Here is a 16,755-nt window from a genome sequence, read left to right on the forward strand (position 1 = left end):
ATCCTTGTAAAAAGGTTTCAGTTTTATTGCCAGAAAAAAGGGGAAAAACCCTATTATTATTAACATCAGAGAGGTTATCCAGTCATTACAATCCACTCATTACAAAATCCCAACGTCAATCAGCCGAAACGAGATATTGCAGTAAACAGCTGTGGGGTGGGGTGAGACAATCGTCACAACTGAAGTGCACTGAGTCATCAGTTTCATTTCGTTTTCCTTCATAGCCACTGAGAAGATCTCAACGATTGGGCCAGAATCGATTCGTGGGTCAAATTGCTGTCCCTTGCATCACGAAAAAGCCATCAAAAAGCGCCGGAGGACGATACGAGTATCTCTACACATTCCGACTGATAACCCTCCGAAGTTGTGAACGTTATCCCCGCGTAAATTAACGTTTTGTTGGCCACATAAAAAAAAGTTTGTTACCACAAATGTTTCCCCCCACACTCCGTTGGACTGCGCCAATTTCTGCCCTGGCTCGTGAAATGTGACGCCCCCAGTCGTCAAACTTTTAAACACCGAGTGGACGAGGCTGCAATAGGTAACGTGTTCGCCGAGCGTCCGTTGCAAATGTTTCGCATCCACGTTTGAAGGACTTGCTTCCGGTTTTGGCGCTCAAAGCTTTTCATCACGAAATTCGAATTTAAGGTTGGTGAAATAATAGAGGGCGTTGGGCGATTATACCGAATTATTAATTATTGTATTATCATCAGCAGCGATGGGCTCATCATCCACTGTTGAAGGCATCACCAAGCAACGGACATTCACAATAATCCTGCGACGTAAATAATCCACCCGGCACACACGCTCGAGCCGATGTCATGGGCTCCATCTCCTCGCTGCAATGCTCTCGGACGGATTCCACTTCTTGGCTGCCACCGTTAACACATTCCTGCGGAGGGAGCTGGTAGGAACGTTGGGTTGCTCGGTCAATGGCCAGGGTCAACGGCGGCGTGGTGTATTCCGCAAATATGGCCGACTGTGAGGGCGGCACAATCTGGCGTGAGGAGGTTAAACGTTGAGTTTTATAAGGGCACCACGGGGTGACCAGCCCCTTCCCACCCAGCCCCACCCCTCCCACATCCCACCCTCCCCACCCAGCCCCACCCCTCCCACCCCCCACCCAGCCCCACCCTCTCCACCCAGCCCCTCCCCACCCTCCCCTCTCCACCCCTCCAATTTTTGGATGCGCGACCGACGGACGGACAAAATAATCCCCTGTGGGCTGGTGGAACCAGGTGGTTCCTACCAGTATTATTCTTGGCCATCATCGGCCACCAATCCCTTCCAAACGAGACATCCTGGCCCAAGCCCGTAGACGTTTGTTCGGTTTTAAATATGTAAAATAGCCTGCGTATGCCCTCTGATCCACGCGTTCCGTCTCTCAAGTGTAATTGCAAGCGCGCGTCTCTCCACGCTTGTGTTGGCATTTCAGTTTTGTGTTCCTCTACTTTCCGTTCTTTCTGAAGCTCGCGGCATAGCAGATAATACTATTTGTGCATTGACTGAAACGTCAGCGAGACTAATAAGAACTACATAATCAACGATTTTTGGGTTTAGATCGCGTTATTTATAAATGTGTCGTAACCCTCCACCACCCGACACGGCCAATCAGTAAAAAAAGTGTCACGTTGACAAAAGACAAATAGTTCACTGCTTTAGCCCACCGGTGTGTTGAAGCGTGAAACCACAACATTTACAATTTGAGTACGACGTTTCGCTGGTAATTGCATCCAGCATCATCGGGCAATTCGCCAGAATGGTGAGGCTCTGCTGTGTCTCCCGTTCTTATATAGAGCAGCAGCAGGGTGACGTCATCATTAACTCATTAACTCATCAGGTGCAAAGATTTGAGGGGGGGGTTATTGTAATTATATACTTGATTAGTAATAAGGCTATTGTTACGATGCGAGTTGTAGATTAGTAATCATTTGGAATGTGTTCTATTGTGATTATGCTACATTAATAATCAGTTAGTGCTTGTTTCCCTTATAAGGAATTGTAATGCATCTTATTTAATAATACGCTTCCAGGCCGCACTAAGCCTGTAGCTGTCTGAGCGATTAAAGTTATTTCTGTTTCTCTCAATCTCAATGGATTCTCTAATTAGTCTTTGCCAGTAGTAACTAGTTTTACACAACACTTCAACGTTGTCAAAATCAATTGAGTGTCCCTGTTGACAAGCATGTTCTGCCACTGCCGACAGTTGTGTTTGCGATAGTTTAATATTTCTCTGGTGTTCTTTTAGTCTTACACTAACGTTACGCCCTGTCTGTCCAATATAGCATCTGCCACATACACAATTAATCCGATATACACCTTCTGTTGATAATTTAGGTAATTCGTCTTTAGTGCACGTTACTAATTGTTGAATTTTGTGTACTGTACCAAATCTTACTGTAATGTTTTGCTTTTGCAAAACACGGGCTAATTTGTCAGTTACTCCTGAGATAAATGGTATTTTTATTGTTTTAATAATCTGATCGCTGCTGCTGCTCTATATAAGAACGGGAGACACAGCAGAGCCTCACCATTCTGGCGAATTGCCCGATGATGCTGGATGCAATTACCAGCGAAACGTCGTACTCAAATTGTAAATGTTGTGGTTTCACGCTTCAACACACCGGTGGGCTAAAGCAGTGAACTATTTGTCTTTTGTCAACGTGACACTTTTTTTACTGATTGGCCGTGTCGGGTGGTGGAGGGTTACGACACATTTATAAATAACGCGATCTAAACCCAAAAATCGTTGATTATGAACAATATTGGTCGCGAAAGCCTACGTGTTAAACTAATAAGAACTACATTTGAAGAGGTTTTTTTTTTATTTTATTTCAAAATGCAGAATACACATAGATGACCAGACCAGGCAAATCGTTTTAGCCCTCGGCATGACACTTTCAGAAACAATCGCAAGCAATTTAAAGACCACGCTTGAAAATGCGCAGCTCGTGGTGTAAAGGAGCTGATGCACAGGAATGAAAAAAGACAAACTAAACGATTTTATTTTACCAGGTAAGTCACCACTGAGCTACTTCGCTCGTTTTCACAAGCGACCGACCTGGCCACAAGGGATAGCTCAACGAAGTGGCTTATGAGCGCGTGGAAATTTATAGCAGCCAAATAAATGTGGAGGGAAAATCCGGAGGACCTGGAGAAAAATCCACGCAATCACGGGGAGAACACACAAACTCCAAATATACAGCAGGCGTCAGGGTCGGGATCGAACCCACGACCTCCTGTATACCAGGCGAGGTAGTTAACATCTCATAGCCACCGTGATGATGATGAGAGAGAGACACAAACTCCAAATACACAGCAGGCGTCAGAGTCGGGATCGATCCCACGACCTCCTGTATACCAGGCGAGGTAGTCAACATCTCCTAGCCACCGTGGCACCTTAGTACATTAAGTCATTGAATGAGTCATTGAATGACTCAATCTACCCAGAATATTGCTTTCGTACAGAGGACGTTTCATTCTCCAGCGTAGGATTACAGGCAGACACACTGAGCGACACTGATTAATTTACGCAGGCGGCGGTGGTGGTGGGGGGGGGTGCTTTCAAAATTGTACAGAAAAATCCATGCCAAAATGTTTGCTCATCTGCACATGAGACCGCTTTGGCTACATGTATATAATAGATTATGGTAAGAGGACACGATTGGAGAGATTTGCTGACTTAGATTGTGCAGCGACATGAAGACCTAAAGTATGAAATAGTAGATTAGGGTTTATAAAGAAAAAGCTCTTTACAGAGAAGTGGAATGTCAAACATGATATGCATTATTTTGGTTCAGCAATTAAAAACACATCTAAATTAGTCCCTGCTGACCATTTGTACCCCACCAAGTATCAGATCATTGGTTTTTCTCCCCCTACCTTCAGCTGCCAGTTAATATTTAAACAAAATAATTAAATACCCCCGTACAAAACATGAAATGGATGCAAGCGCAACGGAAATGTGTACACAGATGGCATATTTTAAAAGTTGACGGCTTAAATTATAGATTTTCTACGAACAGTCTATGGCAAATAATGGGTTTCACACTCGACAGATTTGTAAAAACTCTAGATCTTAGAACCTTTCTGGTTGGTAGCGCATAACTGTTCTGTTGATAGTGCACAACACATTTCACTTGTTGGCCAGACACCACTGTGTATTTGCACCCCCTCCCTGCTTGTCAAAAATATGGAATGGTAGTATCGTGAAAATTACGATTTTTGTTTTGCACTAAAACAATAACAATATAAAACAAATATCACCGGATCATTGGCAGCAAAGAAGTTTTTGGCCCCAGCTATAGGCGACGAATATCCCCACCCCGAGCCACGTGTGATGAGGGGCCCCACCTCCCCCTCCCCCCGACCCTGAGAAGGCCGACACGTCTCAGAGGTCGTGGATCTCCCTGATGGTCTGCTCCAGCGCCCTCTGGATGCTGACGTTTTGCTCTTGCGCGTGTTCCAGCTTGTCTGCACGCACGCACACGTGGGGACGGACCACACACACAAACCGGCTCAGCCACAGAGACGGTCGCAAGCCAGGCCCGCCGGACGGGCCCCGAGGGGCGGCAGTCCAAAGGGTAAATTCCCTGGTGGGCCGGTGCATTCCTGAAGGCCGGTGGGGGCCGGGTCTGCGTGGGGAAATTGCAAATGCGATCAGAGTAATTTTTAGCCTTCTAATTTTTTTATTGATATATTTCATTACCTCCAATGTGTACCCTTCATTGCTTATTTACGCCCTCGGTTGCTTCAGTAAGTCCCCCGATTCGGCAGCCCCCAAAGATTCTTCCTCACCGGCGACCCCCCCCCCCGTCCATTTGTTTTTTGGACCCAGCTCCCGATGGGGGCCCAATGAGGATCGCACGGAAAAAATCACGCGAATATATCGTCACGTCACAACTCTAGCGACTGGCACCAAGACTACTACACAGTTTGTCAACGCAAAAAAAAATCTATTTAAACAAAATAAAAATGCACAGAGCCCGAATTTGGGGCCGGTGTATTTACAAATGCCTGGGTCGATTTTTAGTCCCCATTCTGTCACTGGTCAAAAAGATTGTGAAGCCAGAAAGAGCAAACAAGTTTCAAAAGGGAAGACAGATAAAATATAAGAATTATATAACGATGATGAAAACATATAAATAGGCTTTATCCTTTCTGGCAAGGGTGGACATTTTTTTTTTTGCAACTTTGATCAGGTTATTGATTTTATATATCAAAAAAAGATTTTGTCGAAAAAAACCATGGTTTTAAACCGGCAAGTCAAGTCGTCGTCAATCGGCGCCAGAGTCATCGGATTCGCTGTCCTCTTCGATCATCTCGACCGCGCCGTCGAAGAAGGCGGGAATGTTGCCCTCTTGATGAAGACGACGACCTTCTCCACCGACTCCACGCTCGGACTGCTCCTCCTCAGCTGGGAGTGAACGAAGGCCGCGGTGGAGAAGTTCCTCTCGGATGCGGCACTGGACGTGGCAATGCCGGACAGCTCGACGGCAAACTTTTGCCACTCACTGCCATCGGACAGCCAAGACTCCATCGGGCGTCTTGCGACCTTTTACCATCTTGTAGCGGAACGTGTTGTTTGTCTTCTCTTTGGTGGGGGCTATACTTATAGGGATTAACAGGCAATAAAACCGAATAAAACCGGATTTTTGGCCATCTGAGATGATCGTTTTTTTATTAAAACCATGAAAACGCCCCGATGGAAAAAAAACCCTGATGCTGCCAGCCTTGCTTTCTGGCAATGAAACAGATGTTAAGATGGTCAGACACTCTACAGATGCCGACCGCAAGGCATCAAGTCTGCATTAACCACACACCACGGTGGTGAGATGTTATCTTCCTTGCCCGGTATGCAGGGGGTCAGGGGGTCAATCCCGACCCCGACGCCTACTGCTGTATATTTGTAGTTCGAATTTGTTTCTCCCCGTGGCCACGTGGATTCTTCTCCGGATCCTCCGCCAATTCCCTCCACATTAAGAATCAGGCATTGAGATGATTTAGATCGCTGAAAACATTTCCAAATGATGGGCCACTTTGTTGAGCTGTCGTTTGTGATCGCCAGGTCGCTTCTGAAAAATAAGTTGATGCCTCAGTGGGCTTTGCCTGGTAGGATGGGGATGGCTTGGTGTTGTATTTGTTTGTGTTTGGGTGATTTGTTTACCTTGCTTGTACTTTGCATTCCTGTCGTGTTGTTGTGTATTGTTTGTTGTTGTAATGTTCTTACCCGCCCCCACTGGGCATCTGAAAAAGAGCTTTATAGCTCATCGGATTCCTCCAGTATAAATAAACATTCTGATTCTGACATACTTGTGGCAAAACATGCTCTCGGTAAAAAATTAAAATAAATTAAATCACGACGTTTCGGCCACAACGCAAGCAGCCGTCCTCAGGTGAAGAAACAGAACACTGCTAAGCTTGGCAGCGTATTTTAAGCTGGGTGGGAGGAGGAGAGCGCCTTGACAAAGGAGTTTACATATCAACAGAGGAATGTAGCATATTGATAAAGAAAAAAAACAAAGAGTATGAATCCTTGCAGTCACGAAAACTTCAAATCTAGAAAGAAAAAAACATGCTCTGATAACGCACGCATTGTCTTTGAAGCTGATTGGCCTACACTAGAGACAGCCTTCTTCATGGCCCTGTCTCACCACCAGTGTGAAGGCGAGAGAACGCCAAAAGGCGAACGGCGCACAGACAATTCAAGCAAAACTTTAATAGCTCTGCCTGAACTCGCTACTCAACCCTTAACACATGTTTTATTGCCAGAGATGGTAAAAAGCCTATTCTTATATTTTCATTTTGATACTGGTAAAGAGGTCCATTAGATAAGAATATGTTAATCTTCTTGGTTCTTTCGGTAAAGTCACATAGAAGGGAAATAATAAAATAAAAATAAAACATAATAAAATAATTCTCACGACGTATCGGCCACAACGCAAGCAGCCGTCCTCAGGTGAAGAACAAGAACAGGTCTGTCGGAAAGACAGCGTCTGAATGGCGCGTCTCATTCAGACGCTGTCTTTCCGACAGACCTGTTCTTCACCTGAGGACGGCTGCTTGCGTTGTGGCCGAAACGTCGTGAGAATTATTTTATTATGTTTTATTTTTATTATTTTATTATTTCCCTTCTACGTGACTTTACCGAAAGAACCAAGAAGATGAATCCCTGCAGTCACGAAAGCTTTAAATCGAAAAAGAATATGTTAAGTTATTTATTTATCAGGGAAAGCCACACTGAGTCATAGGACTTCTGTTTCAGGAGGGTCGTGCATTGCCGTTCTATTTGAGAATGTTTTCAGCCAATTAATGACGAGTTGTGTTTATTATTATCACGCGTGTGGGAGGAAGCCGGAGCACCCTGACAAAAACCCACGCGTAAGCGAGGGGGAAACACTGTATCCCCATACATATGGAGACAGATGGCGGTTAGTCCACTTGCTGCACCACCAGCTCGCTCCTGGCCAGCCAGTGCACGGCACCTCCACGTCCACGGGAAAGGAGTTGCGCAACGTGCGCGCGTGTGATCCACCAATCCTACCTGGCCATGACAGTGTAGGATTAGAGACGCGCACCGCCACCGCCGCCCAGCTTGAAACTGATGTCGAACTTGGACGCGGCTATCCTGTGCCCAGAACCACTGTCACAAAACGCAACTGGTTGTGCCCGCGAAAGTCTTAGCCAAGAATCGGAGAATTTATGGACACGCCCAGTGCAAGCAACCAATCGGACAACCAGAACAGGCGTAATAATCAGGGTGAGATTGTTCACGTTTAAGACGCCTGCAGATGCCCACAGTAAAGTCACGTAGAATGGAAATAATAAAATAATAAAAATGAAACATAATAAAATAATTCTCACGACGTTTCGGCCACAACGCAAGCAGCTGTCCTCAGGTGAAGAACAGGTCTGTCGATAAGACAGTCTGAATGACAGACCTGTTCTTCACCTGAGGACGGCTGCTTGCGTTGTGGCCGAAACGTCGTGAGAGTTATTTAATAATGTTTTATTTTTATTTTATTATTTCCATTCTACGTGACTTTACCGAAAGAACCAAGAAGATGAAGCCCTGCAGTCACGAAAGCTTTAAATCGAAACATATGCCCACACGAGTGTGTGGTGAAAGCTTGAATGGGAGATATACTCAACACGTCGCCCAAGCCAGACGACCATACACGGGAGTCACAACTGAGTTTGTTAATTTAGTAGGGGTTGCTTTTTTGCGTTATCGATCATCGCACGCAAAAAAAAAATTTTGAACAAAAATCGATTATCGATTTAGCACACAAATCTGCACGTCTAACAAAATACAAAAAAAAGAGTGCGGCGCTGCTCGTGTGTCGTTGGCGTCTGCTCGAACATACCCCGGAACCGCCTAGTCCAGCCGCCGGCACCTTACTAAGGCTGCCGCGCTGACCAATGGCGTTCGCGCGCCAACCGTGCGGTTTTTACGTTCGCGGGCGCCAAATCCGTTCAACGGTTATTCACATTTAACCGCATCTCATTGGCAAGTGTATGTCTTTGTGAATCGATAAGGGAGTAAACTATTTTTAAACATTTTTTTTATTTTACCAGGTAAGGCCCACTGAGCGCCGTAGCTCTTTTTCACAAGCAACCTGGCCACAATTGATAGCTCAGCGAAGTGGCTTATCATCGCGTGGAAATTTATAGCGGCCAAATACTCTAAACGCGTGACTTTGATTCTAAATGTGGAGGGAAAAACGGGAGGACGCGGAGAAAAATCAATGCAACCACGAGGAGAACATGCAAACTACAAATATACAGTAGGTGTCAGGGTCGGGATCGAACCCACGACCTCCTGTATACCAGGCGAGGAAGTTAACATCTCCTAGCCACCGTGGATAATTCTGACTCTGAATAAGATCATCGTAAAAATAGCAAAATCGTTTGACAATCCTCGTCACAGCACAAGCCACTGGTGCAGGACACAACTCCATGGGCCACGCGCACACGGACACTGGAAATACATTCAGGGAAGTGACACTATTGTGAAATTTGAGTGACGCACGGCACGTTGCAATGGTGCATTTTACAGGGTGACATTCGCCAAAGCACTGTCCAATAAACTCCATTGAGGTGGAAGTGAAAATGACTGCGACACGCATTTGTGATATGCTGAGAGCATGTACGTCAAACTTCTTTTGCAGCGTACGTAGCCGGCCGTACCAATCGTTGGGGCGATGCAGAGGCAACATAAGACCGTGGTAAAAGACTCTATCTTTCCAACGCGTGAAACCATGTAAGGCATGCATGTGAAACTATGCGCACTTAACAAAATGATGAACAACGCTTGCTTTGAAGTGCTACGTAAGAAAAATACCTAGGACCACACTACAAAAGAATGCGCCCCATCTCGTTTTTCTCCGAGTCCGGACGATAGCGATTGGATGGGTCAACTACCATGGGAAAAACAGGTGTTTTGACTCATGGGCCAAAGCAGAAATTATTACCGCTTAAGGTAGTAAAACTGGAGTTGTACCCAACGTATTTATGTAACTAATACGTGAATCACTTGATAACCCCACTCAGTTTGGCTGCTATAAATTTACATGATTAGCACGTTTGGCTAAGTACGGTGCCAAAGATGTTCGACATACATACACGATAAGCCACTTCGTTGAGCTATCATTTGTGGCGAGGTCGCATCCATAGAAGAGCTATATATCTCAGTGGGCCTTGGTGGTAAATTTATTTAAAAAGTTTATTTTAGTTAACGTGGTTAGAACATAACTCACGTTAATTGGCCACATACAAACATTTTTTGAAATGCTGAAGTTACGCCACCTCTGGTGGTACAGAGAAGTGGTCTGGGCTCACAAGACTATCATACGCTGCAGGCAGTGCGGGAAATTCCATCGTCACACCGAATTCCGCTTCCAGCACTTTGATGCTGCCCATCTTCACCGAACCCACGCTGACACGAAAGGTGAAGTATGATCAAATCATTCTGACAAACATCAGCATGGCGTGGGAGCGACTATCCAGTGGCGGACTGTACAAATGAAAATGTTTTATTTTATCAGGTAAAGGCCTCACTGAACATGCATTCAGCGAGGACTTCCTGTATATATTTTAATATTTTAGAACATATGTTTCCTTAAATGTCCACATACAAAATGCGGTAAAAAATTAAGCATATATCTCAGAATATTGATTTATACCGGAGGAATCCGATGAGCTGTGAAGATTTTTTCGACGGATATCCAGTATTCTTGGTTCTTTCGGTAAAGTCGCGTAGAAGGGAAATAATAAAATAATAAAAATATAACAATACAATTCTCACGACGTTTCACTTGCAAATACAAGCATTCATCATCAGGTGTGAAACCCACAGCAAGACAAATTGAAAAAAGTGGCTGTGGTTTTCACACCTGATGATGATTGCTTGTGTTGCAATCGAAACGCCGTGAGAATGTTATAATTTTATTTTTTTATTTTATCATTTCCCTTCTACGTGACTTTACCGAAAGAACCAAGAATATGAATCCCTGCAGCTACGAAAGCTTTAAATCGAAAAATGTCCAGTAGTTCCCAGATTTTGTATTGTGTTAGCATACATTTAAAAACATTTGAATACACAGCTACGACATAACAAGAACATTTACCGAAACTAAACTAAAACAAACTTATTCTACCAGGTAAGGCCCGACGGAGCTAAAAAACTAGTTTTCAAAAGCGACCTGGCCACAAATGATAACTGAACCAAGTGACTTATCACGTGGAAATTTATCGCCGCCAAATACTTCTAAATGTGGAGGGGAAAAAATAGAGGACCTGGAGAAAAATCCACACGACCACGGGGAGAACACGCAAACTCCAAATATAGAGGCGTCGGGGTCGGGAATCGAACCCACGACCTCCTGTATACTTGGCGAGGTAGTTAACATCTCTACACCATGGTGCACGGTAAGCAACATAGGGAACTTCCTAAAACTCTGACATCTATTTGACTTTACACATGTGAAAATGTATAGAATGCGCAATGAATTATGCACCTTAATTTACCTTGTTTTTTCTTCCAACTGATGTGTTCAAATGTACTGTATGTGTATTATATTGTAAAGTAATCAAGTATGTATTGGTTAAGCAGTGTCTCACCAGGGAGGGTACCCCAGTATTCAGTCCTTGATGAACCAAGTCTTCAATGATTGCGATGGTGTCAGGTACAGGAACTTTGGTGAATAAGGAAACCACATCAAAACTGACAAGCAGGTCGTCTGGGGACAGGGAAATCCCCTTGATTGTCGATACCAGGTCAGTAGAGTTTAGTACCGCAGAGGTGGTTTTTCCAGTGAAAGGCCACAGGATTTCAGACAAAAAAAGAGCCAGTTTGTAGGTGGGGGAGTTGATAGTAGAGACAATGGGATGAAGAGGTGTATCTTCTTTATGTATCTTTGGCAAGCCTTTGATGCTGCTAATCCTGCATAATGCACGGGTATAATATGACTTTAAACCCCCCGCCCACCTCCTACGCATTTCACAAGTAGTACTAATCGCATATCTGCATTTGCCATAAATATGCTAAATGCCTCTTGATATGCAAATTCTTTTATCAAGGCGCTCTTCTCCCTCCATCCCAGCTTAAATAGACGCTCCAAGCCTGGGGTGTGTCATTCAGACTGTCTTCGACAGACCTGTTCTTCACCTGAGGACGGCTGCTTGCGTTGTGGCCGGCTGCTTGCGTTGTGGCCGAAACGTCGTGAGAATTATTTTATTATGTTTTATTTTTATTATTTTATTATTTCCATTCTACGTGACTTTACTGAAAGAACCAAGAAGATGAATCCCTGCAGTCACGAAAGCTTTAAATCGAAATGTAATACTTAGTTGTGATAAAATACTTTAACATTCAAGGTTTATTCATCCTGAATAATTATTATCATTCTACCCACTGATGGATCAAGGCCTTCCCACACCTTTCCCATCCTTCACAGTACAGCGATATCACAACCCATCTCATCCCGCGCTCATGAACCGATCTTTAACGCTCCATCTCCATGGTGATCGCCCTCTCGGGTGCCACGATAATGAGATGTTAACTACCTCGCCTGGTATACAGGAGCCCATGGGTTTGATTCCTTACTGTGACGCCTGCTGTATATTTGGAGTTTGCGTGTCTCTCCCTCCCCGTGGTCGTTTGGACTTTTCTCCGGGTCCTCCGGTTTTCCCTCCACATTTACAATCACGCGTTTAGAGTGTTTGGCTACTGCCATACATTTCCTCGCGATGTTCAGCCATGTCGTTGAGCCATCGTTTGTGATAGCCTGCTCGTTTGTGAAAAAGAGCTACATCGCAGCTCAGTGAGGCCTTAACTGGCAAAATATAAATCGTTTTTGAGGGTGTTTCTTCCTTTGGCCTCCCTCTAGAGCAGGGGTGGGGAACCTTTTTTCTGCCAAGGGCCATTTGGATATTTATAACATCATTCGCGGGCCATACAAAATCATCAACTTAAAAATTAGCCCGTTATATTTGGTCAAACATTTAATTAACTCACCCTAATGCGATAGCTGGAACTGCTTCTCTTTGGTGAGGCGTGTGATGTTAGCTGGTATTGATGATGTTGCTGCTACTCGCAACTGCTTTTCCAGGTTTTCTCCTAGATTTATTGAATTTCGAGTCCCGCCTGCGGTTGCCTTGGCAGGGCCACACCAAATGATTTCGTGGGCCTTATACGGCCCGTGGGCCGGACGTTCCCCACCCCTGCTCTAGAGCTTCCCATGGTGATGGCCCTTCAACTGGCAGTGGACCGGGCATGAAACTACAGGGCTGCATCTTGTACACAAGTAACAGGCCGAAACAGCTGTAAGTAAACTTACTAAATGGGATGTTACCATTGACAATTGTGTCGCGTTGGAGAGGGTGCAACGACAGTGGACGGGCGTTGGCTAAATTAAAAACGGGGCGGACAAGTCATCGAAAACCGCAAAATAAATGAATGAATGAAAGGATATAGGACGGAGAATTCAGAAGCCAAACGAACCTTAGGAAACACGGGAATTGTGGTCGTCGGCAAGAAATAACGCCAACGTGTGAGCGGGGCCCCGGATGGCGAGGGCGCGAGCGAAGAGCGCGGGCGTTCGCGGTCGGAAAACCACGCGGTCAAGAAAACCACGCGGTTGAGAAAAGTCGAAAGCACGCACAAGGGTAGAGAAGACAACCGAAGCAACCAAAGAGAAACGAAGGCGAGAGGCGATTGTAAATTCCAGGTTTATTGTCTACATTGGGAGGGGGAGAGGGAGGGTGTGGGTGTGGGAAGGTGACCCCAAGTGGCAGCTAAATGCTGTGGTTTCTGAAACGGGTAAGGTCGCAGACACCACTTCTGATTTGAACCGACAATACAGACGCAACCTGGCAAAAAAGAAAGACGCTCCCCCAAGCCATTTAATTACAATTCAGGATGGTGAAAGGGGTGAGTGAGAGAAAGAGAGAGAGGAAAGGGAATACGAAATAGTTCAGGGCAGAAGAAGAAAGTAGGAAAGTGCTAGAAGGGACAGGCAGAGCGAAGGAGAGGCAGCTAAAGGTGGGGAGAAATGTAGTTGGGAAGCAAAGGTGATAGAGAAAAAGTGAGGAAAGGCGTTGTAGCGATAGATAGGTGGGGAAAGGAGTTGAAAAGAGAGAAGGTGAAGCAAAAGGACAGGATGAGAGAGATAGAGTTCAGGTAAGCAGAATAAAGGACAGGAAAAGCAAGAAGCAAGTGAGAAAAATAAAGTCTAGGAAATCGGAGGAGGAAAAAAAAGATGAAAGGAAGGCCAAAAGGTAAAAGCAAAGTTTTTAAGCGCAGGCAGCTTATGAAGAAATCGGCAAGAGGCGACAGAAGAGAATTACAGGTAAGAACAGGAGAGAATTAAAGGTAAGAAGAGCAATAGATATGAAAAGAGTGAATGACAGGAGTGGATGTACAAATAAATAAGCGGCAGTGGCGAAATCACCGCGAGAGCTCTCGGCTTGGCGCGCAGCGCTGCGCGTGCCTGCAACAAATCATCATCTCTCATCTCTCGGTGGAGCACAACGTCGCGTGTGCGCGAGTGGTGTAAAGGAGCACACCGATGCGCAGATTGACACGCATGGAGGTATTATCGGTATTTCTCTTCCAAGACGGCTTGATAACAACAAAAAACCAACTCAACAACACCATCGTCGGCCCAACCGGACAGAGATCAGGTTTATTACACATTGCCGCCGCCGCAGCAGCTACGCTCGACGAAGGCTCTCCCTACAAGTTGACCACTGTGAAGGAGGCAAGGTGGGGGCAGCAGCAGCAGCAGCAGCAGAAGAAGAAGACGAAGTGGTGGCGACTCGGGGGGGAGGGGACGTGGAAAGAAGGGGGCCCCGGAGCCGTGGCAGGAGAGAAGAGGAATCAACCTCGCGGCCGACTGCAGCGCGCGCCGTTGATGACGCGTGCCAATTCCGGTCGTGGGAAATTTAGCTGCGGCGTACGGGAGACACGGACGGACGGGCGCGTGGGTCAGCCGATGATTAGGCACCCGGCGGAATATACGGCAGCCACAGAGAGGCCGAACGCGTGCAGAGGCAGAGGAAGAGAGAGGTGTTAGCCCGAGTAGGTTTACGAAAACTCAAACACACAAGGTGTGCGCATGCCACTGGAATGGATTAGTTGAGTGCATGTTAGCAAACTTACGGGTTTAATTTATACTTTTTATTCCAGTGAGTTAACCAATACACTTGTTTTAGTTCTCCGACGCCAAAGGTGATACTGATAATAAATGTTAGGCTAATTAAAAACAAATGTCTTTTCACTGTGTGTTGAAGAGACAAGCAGGCCATTACCAATGTATATGGTAAGCAAGGCAGTATTCAAGTTGCATACAGTATATTATTATAAAAGTATAAAAATCATTACAATAAAAATGTACAGCCATTTGTCAGTCCACTGCTGGATAAAGGCTTCTTCCATGCCGTGTGTTGGTCACGAGGGATGTTTGACCATACTTCACCACACTGGCCAGCGTGGATTTGGTGAAGCCGGCGACCCAGGACCGGTTCAGATTCCACTCGCCACTGACATTTAGCAGTGGCTGGAAATCGAACTCAGAACGCTGGTGTCGTGCACTAAACCAGCGGGGGGGACCATAACAAGTCTGGGTCCCTGCAATGCGTATGATTTGTCAAACAGCAGGGCTGTTACAGAGGAAGTTGCAGGCAGCAGAGAACACTGGGGAGAGGTGGTGGGGGGGCATGCAAGAAGGCAACGCAGAGAGGCAGCGAGCAAAGGAGAGAAATAAATTTACATGGAGGTCATGTCGTTGAGGGTGTGGTCCAGCTCCTCGCTGACCGCCTTGTACTTCAGTTTCTGGTTGTACAGCTCGTCTGCACGGGACAGCCGCAGGCGGCAGACGGGTCAGGAGAAGACGGAAAGAGAGGCCAAGGTCGGGGGGGGGGGGGGCGGGGGGTGCAGCGTGGGGAAAAGGAAAGTGCGTGCAGCGGAGCACGGGAAAGACCAGCGTGGGAGCGAACGCCAAGAACGAAAAAAATAATAATCTTAAATGGGGCTGTGCTATGTCGAAGAAGGGCTGCTGCCTGAAACGTCCACTATTGTACACAGAATCGGAACACTCTTTGGTTCTTTCGGTAAAGTCACGTCTGTCTCCCCGACAGACCTGGTCTTCACCTGAGGACGGCTGCTTGCGTTGTGGCCGAAACGTCGTGAGAATTATTTAAATGTTTTATTTTTATTATTTTATTATTTCCCTTGTACGTGACTTTACCGAAAGAACCAAGAAGATGAATCCCTGCAGTCACGAAAGCTTTAAATCGAAATCAACTTACTTTGTTTCATCAAACCCTATTTGTTTCTGAACATAATACTTTCTTTGTTTACAATTTAGAACCAAAGGGGTGCAAGCAGCAAGAAGGCTGCAGTAATGGTTAAGAACCGCTGTGCTTGTAGAAGCCCCGACCCTGACTAAAGAGAGCGAGACTGGCGGCAGGCTTGACGGATGGGTCAGTGGACGTACCTTCCAAATCGTCAATGGTCTTCTCCAGCTTCGCCACAGACCTCTCGGCAAACTCGGCACGGGTCTCAGCCTGGAAGGGAGCAAACGCACCGATCGTTTTCCAAGAGAAGTTTTCTTCGAAGCGTCTGGACAGCATCGCTCTCCAATGTAAAAATAATTGGCAAGTGAATAAATCATGAGGGAACATCAGCCAGGGAATAAAAGGCGTCCGAGGAAACGTCCACCAGGGTAGATGTACCCTTTTTACTATTTACCATTTTTAGTTTACCAGGTGAGGCCTATTTAAACTATAAATCTCTTTTTCAGAAGCGACCTGGTTATCACAGATGATAGCTCAGCGAAGAAGTGTCTTATCATCACGTGAAAATTTACAGCAGCCAAATATACGCCAAGCGCACGTTTCTAAAAACGTAGGATGTCGAGAAAAATCCACGCGACCACGGGAAGAGAGACACGCAAACTCCAACTATACAGGCGTCAGGGTCAAGTCGAACCCATGACCTCCTGCGTACCTGGCGAGTTAGTTAACATCTCGCCACCATGGCACTCCACGGAGCGATGGAATCGGCTCACAAACAGGTGCTGGGTGGATCATTGCATTGCGGAATCGAGAGAGAGAGCAGTGGCTTGACCATGGGCGATGATAATATGACTAAACATCCAAAAGTAAAGAGCTTTCCATCTAAGGGCATAAAAAATTAATATCAAACATTGCTCAGAAGGACGTGTTTTAAATAGCCGCCTTGAACCGGTTTGG

The 16,755-nt window shown here is 45.8% G+C and overlaps 1 protein-coding gene across 10 annotated transcripts in view; it reads right to left on the minus strand.

Annotated features, from left to right (window-relative positions):
• Window positions 1-4,357: 4,357 nt before the first annotated feature.
• Window positions 4,358-16,755, minus strand: part of LOC144949352 (tropomyosin alpha-1 chain) — a 41,403-nt gene continuing 29,005 nt past the window's right edge. For 4 of the 10 annotated variants that reach the window (XM_078879331.1, XM_078879330.1, XM_078879333.1 and 1 more), the window contains 2 exons: window positions 15,999-16,068; window positions 13,232-14,449 (listed from right to left, as the gene is read on the minus strand). In XM_078879331.1, the coding sequence (XP_078735457.1) occupies window positions 14,190-14,449; window positions 15,999-16,068 (330 nt within the window). In that variant the 3' untranslated portion in view covers window positions 13,232-14,189. Of the gene's footprint in view, window positions 4,474-13,231; window positions 14,450-15,268; window positions 15,352-15,998; window positions 16,069-16,755 lie in introns of those variants that run through there. The other 6 variants (XM_078879335.1, XM_078879334.1, XM_078879338.1 and 3 more) reach the window with 4 other exon arrangements.

Source organism: Lampetra fluviatilis, chromosome 53 (genome assembly GCF_964198595.1).
Source record: "Lampetra fluviatilis chromosome 53, kcLamFluv1.1, whole genome shotgun sequence".
Taxonomy (NCBI): Eukaryota; Metazoa; Chordata; class Hyperoartia; order Petromyzontiformes; family Petromyzontidae; genus Lampetra; species Lampetra fluviatilis.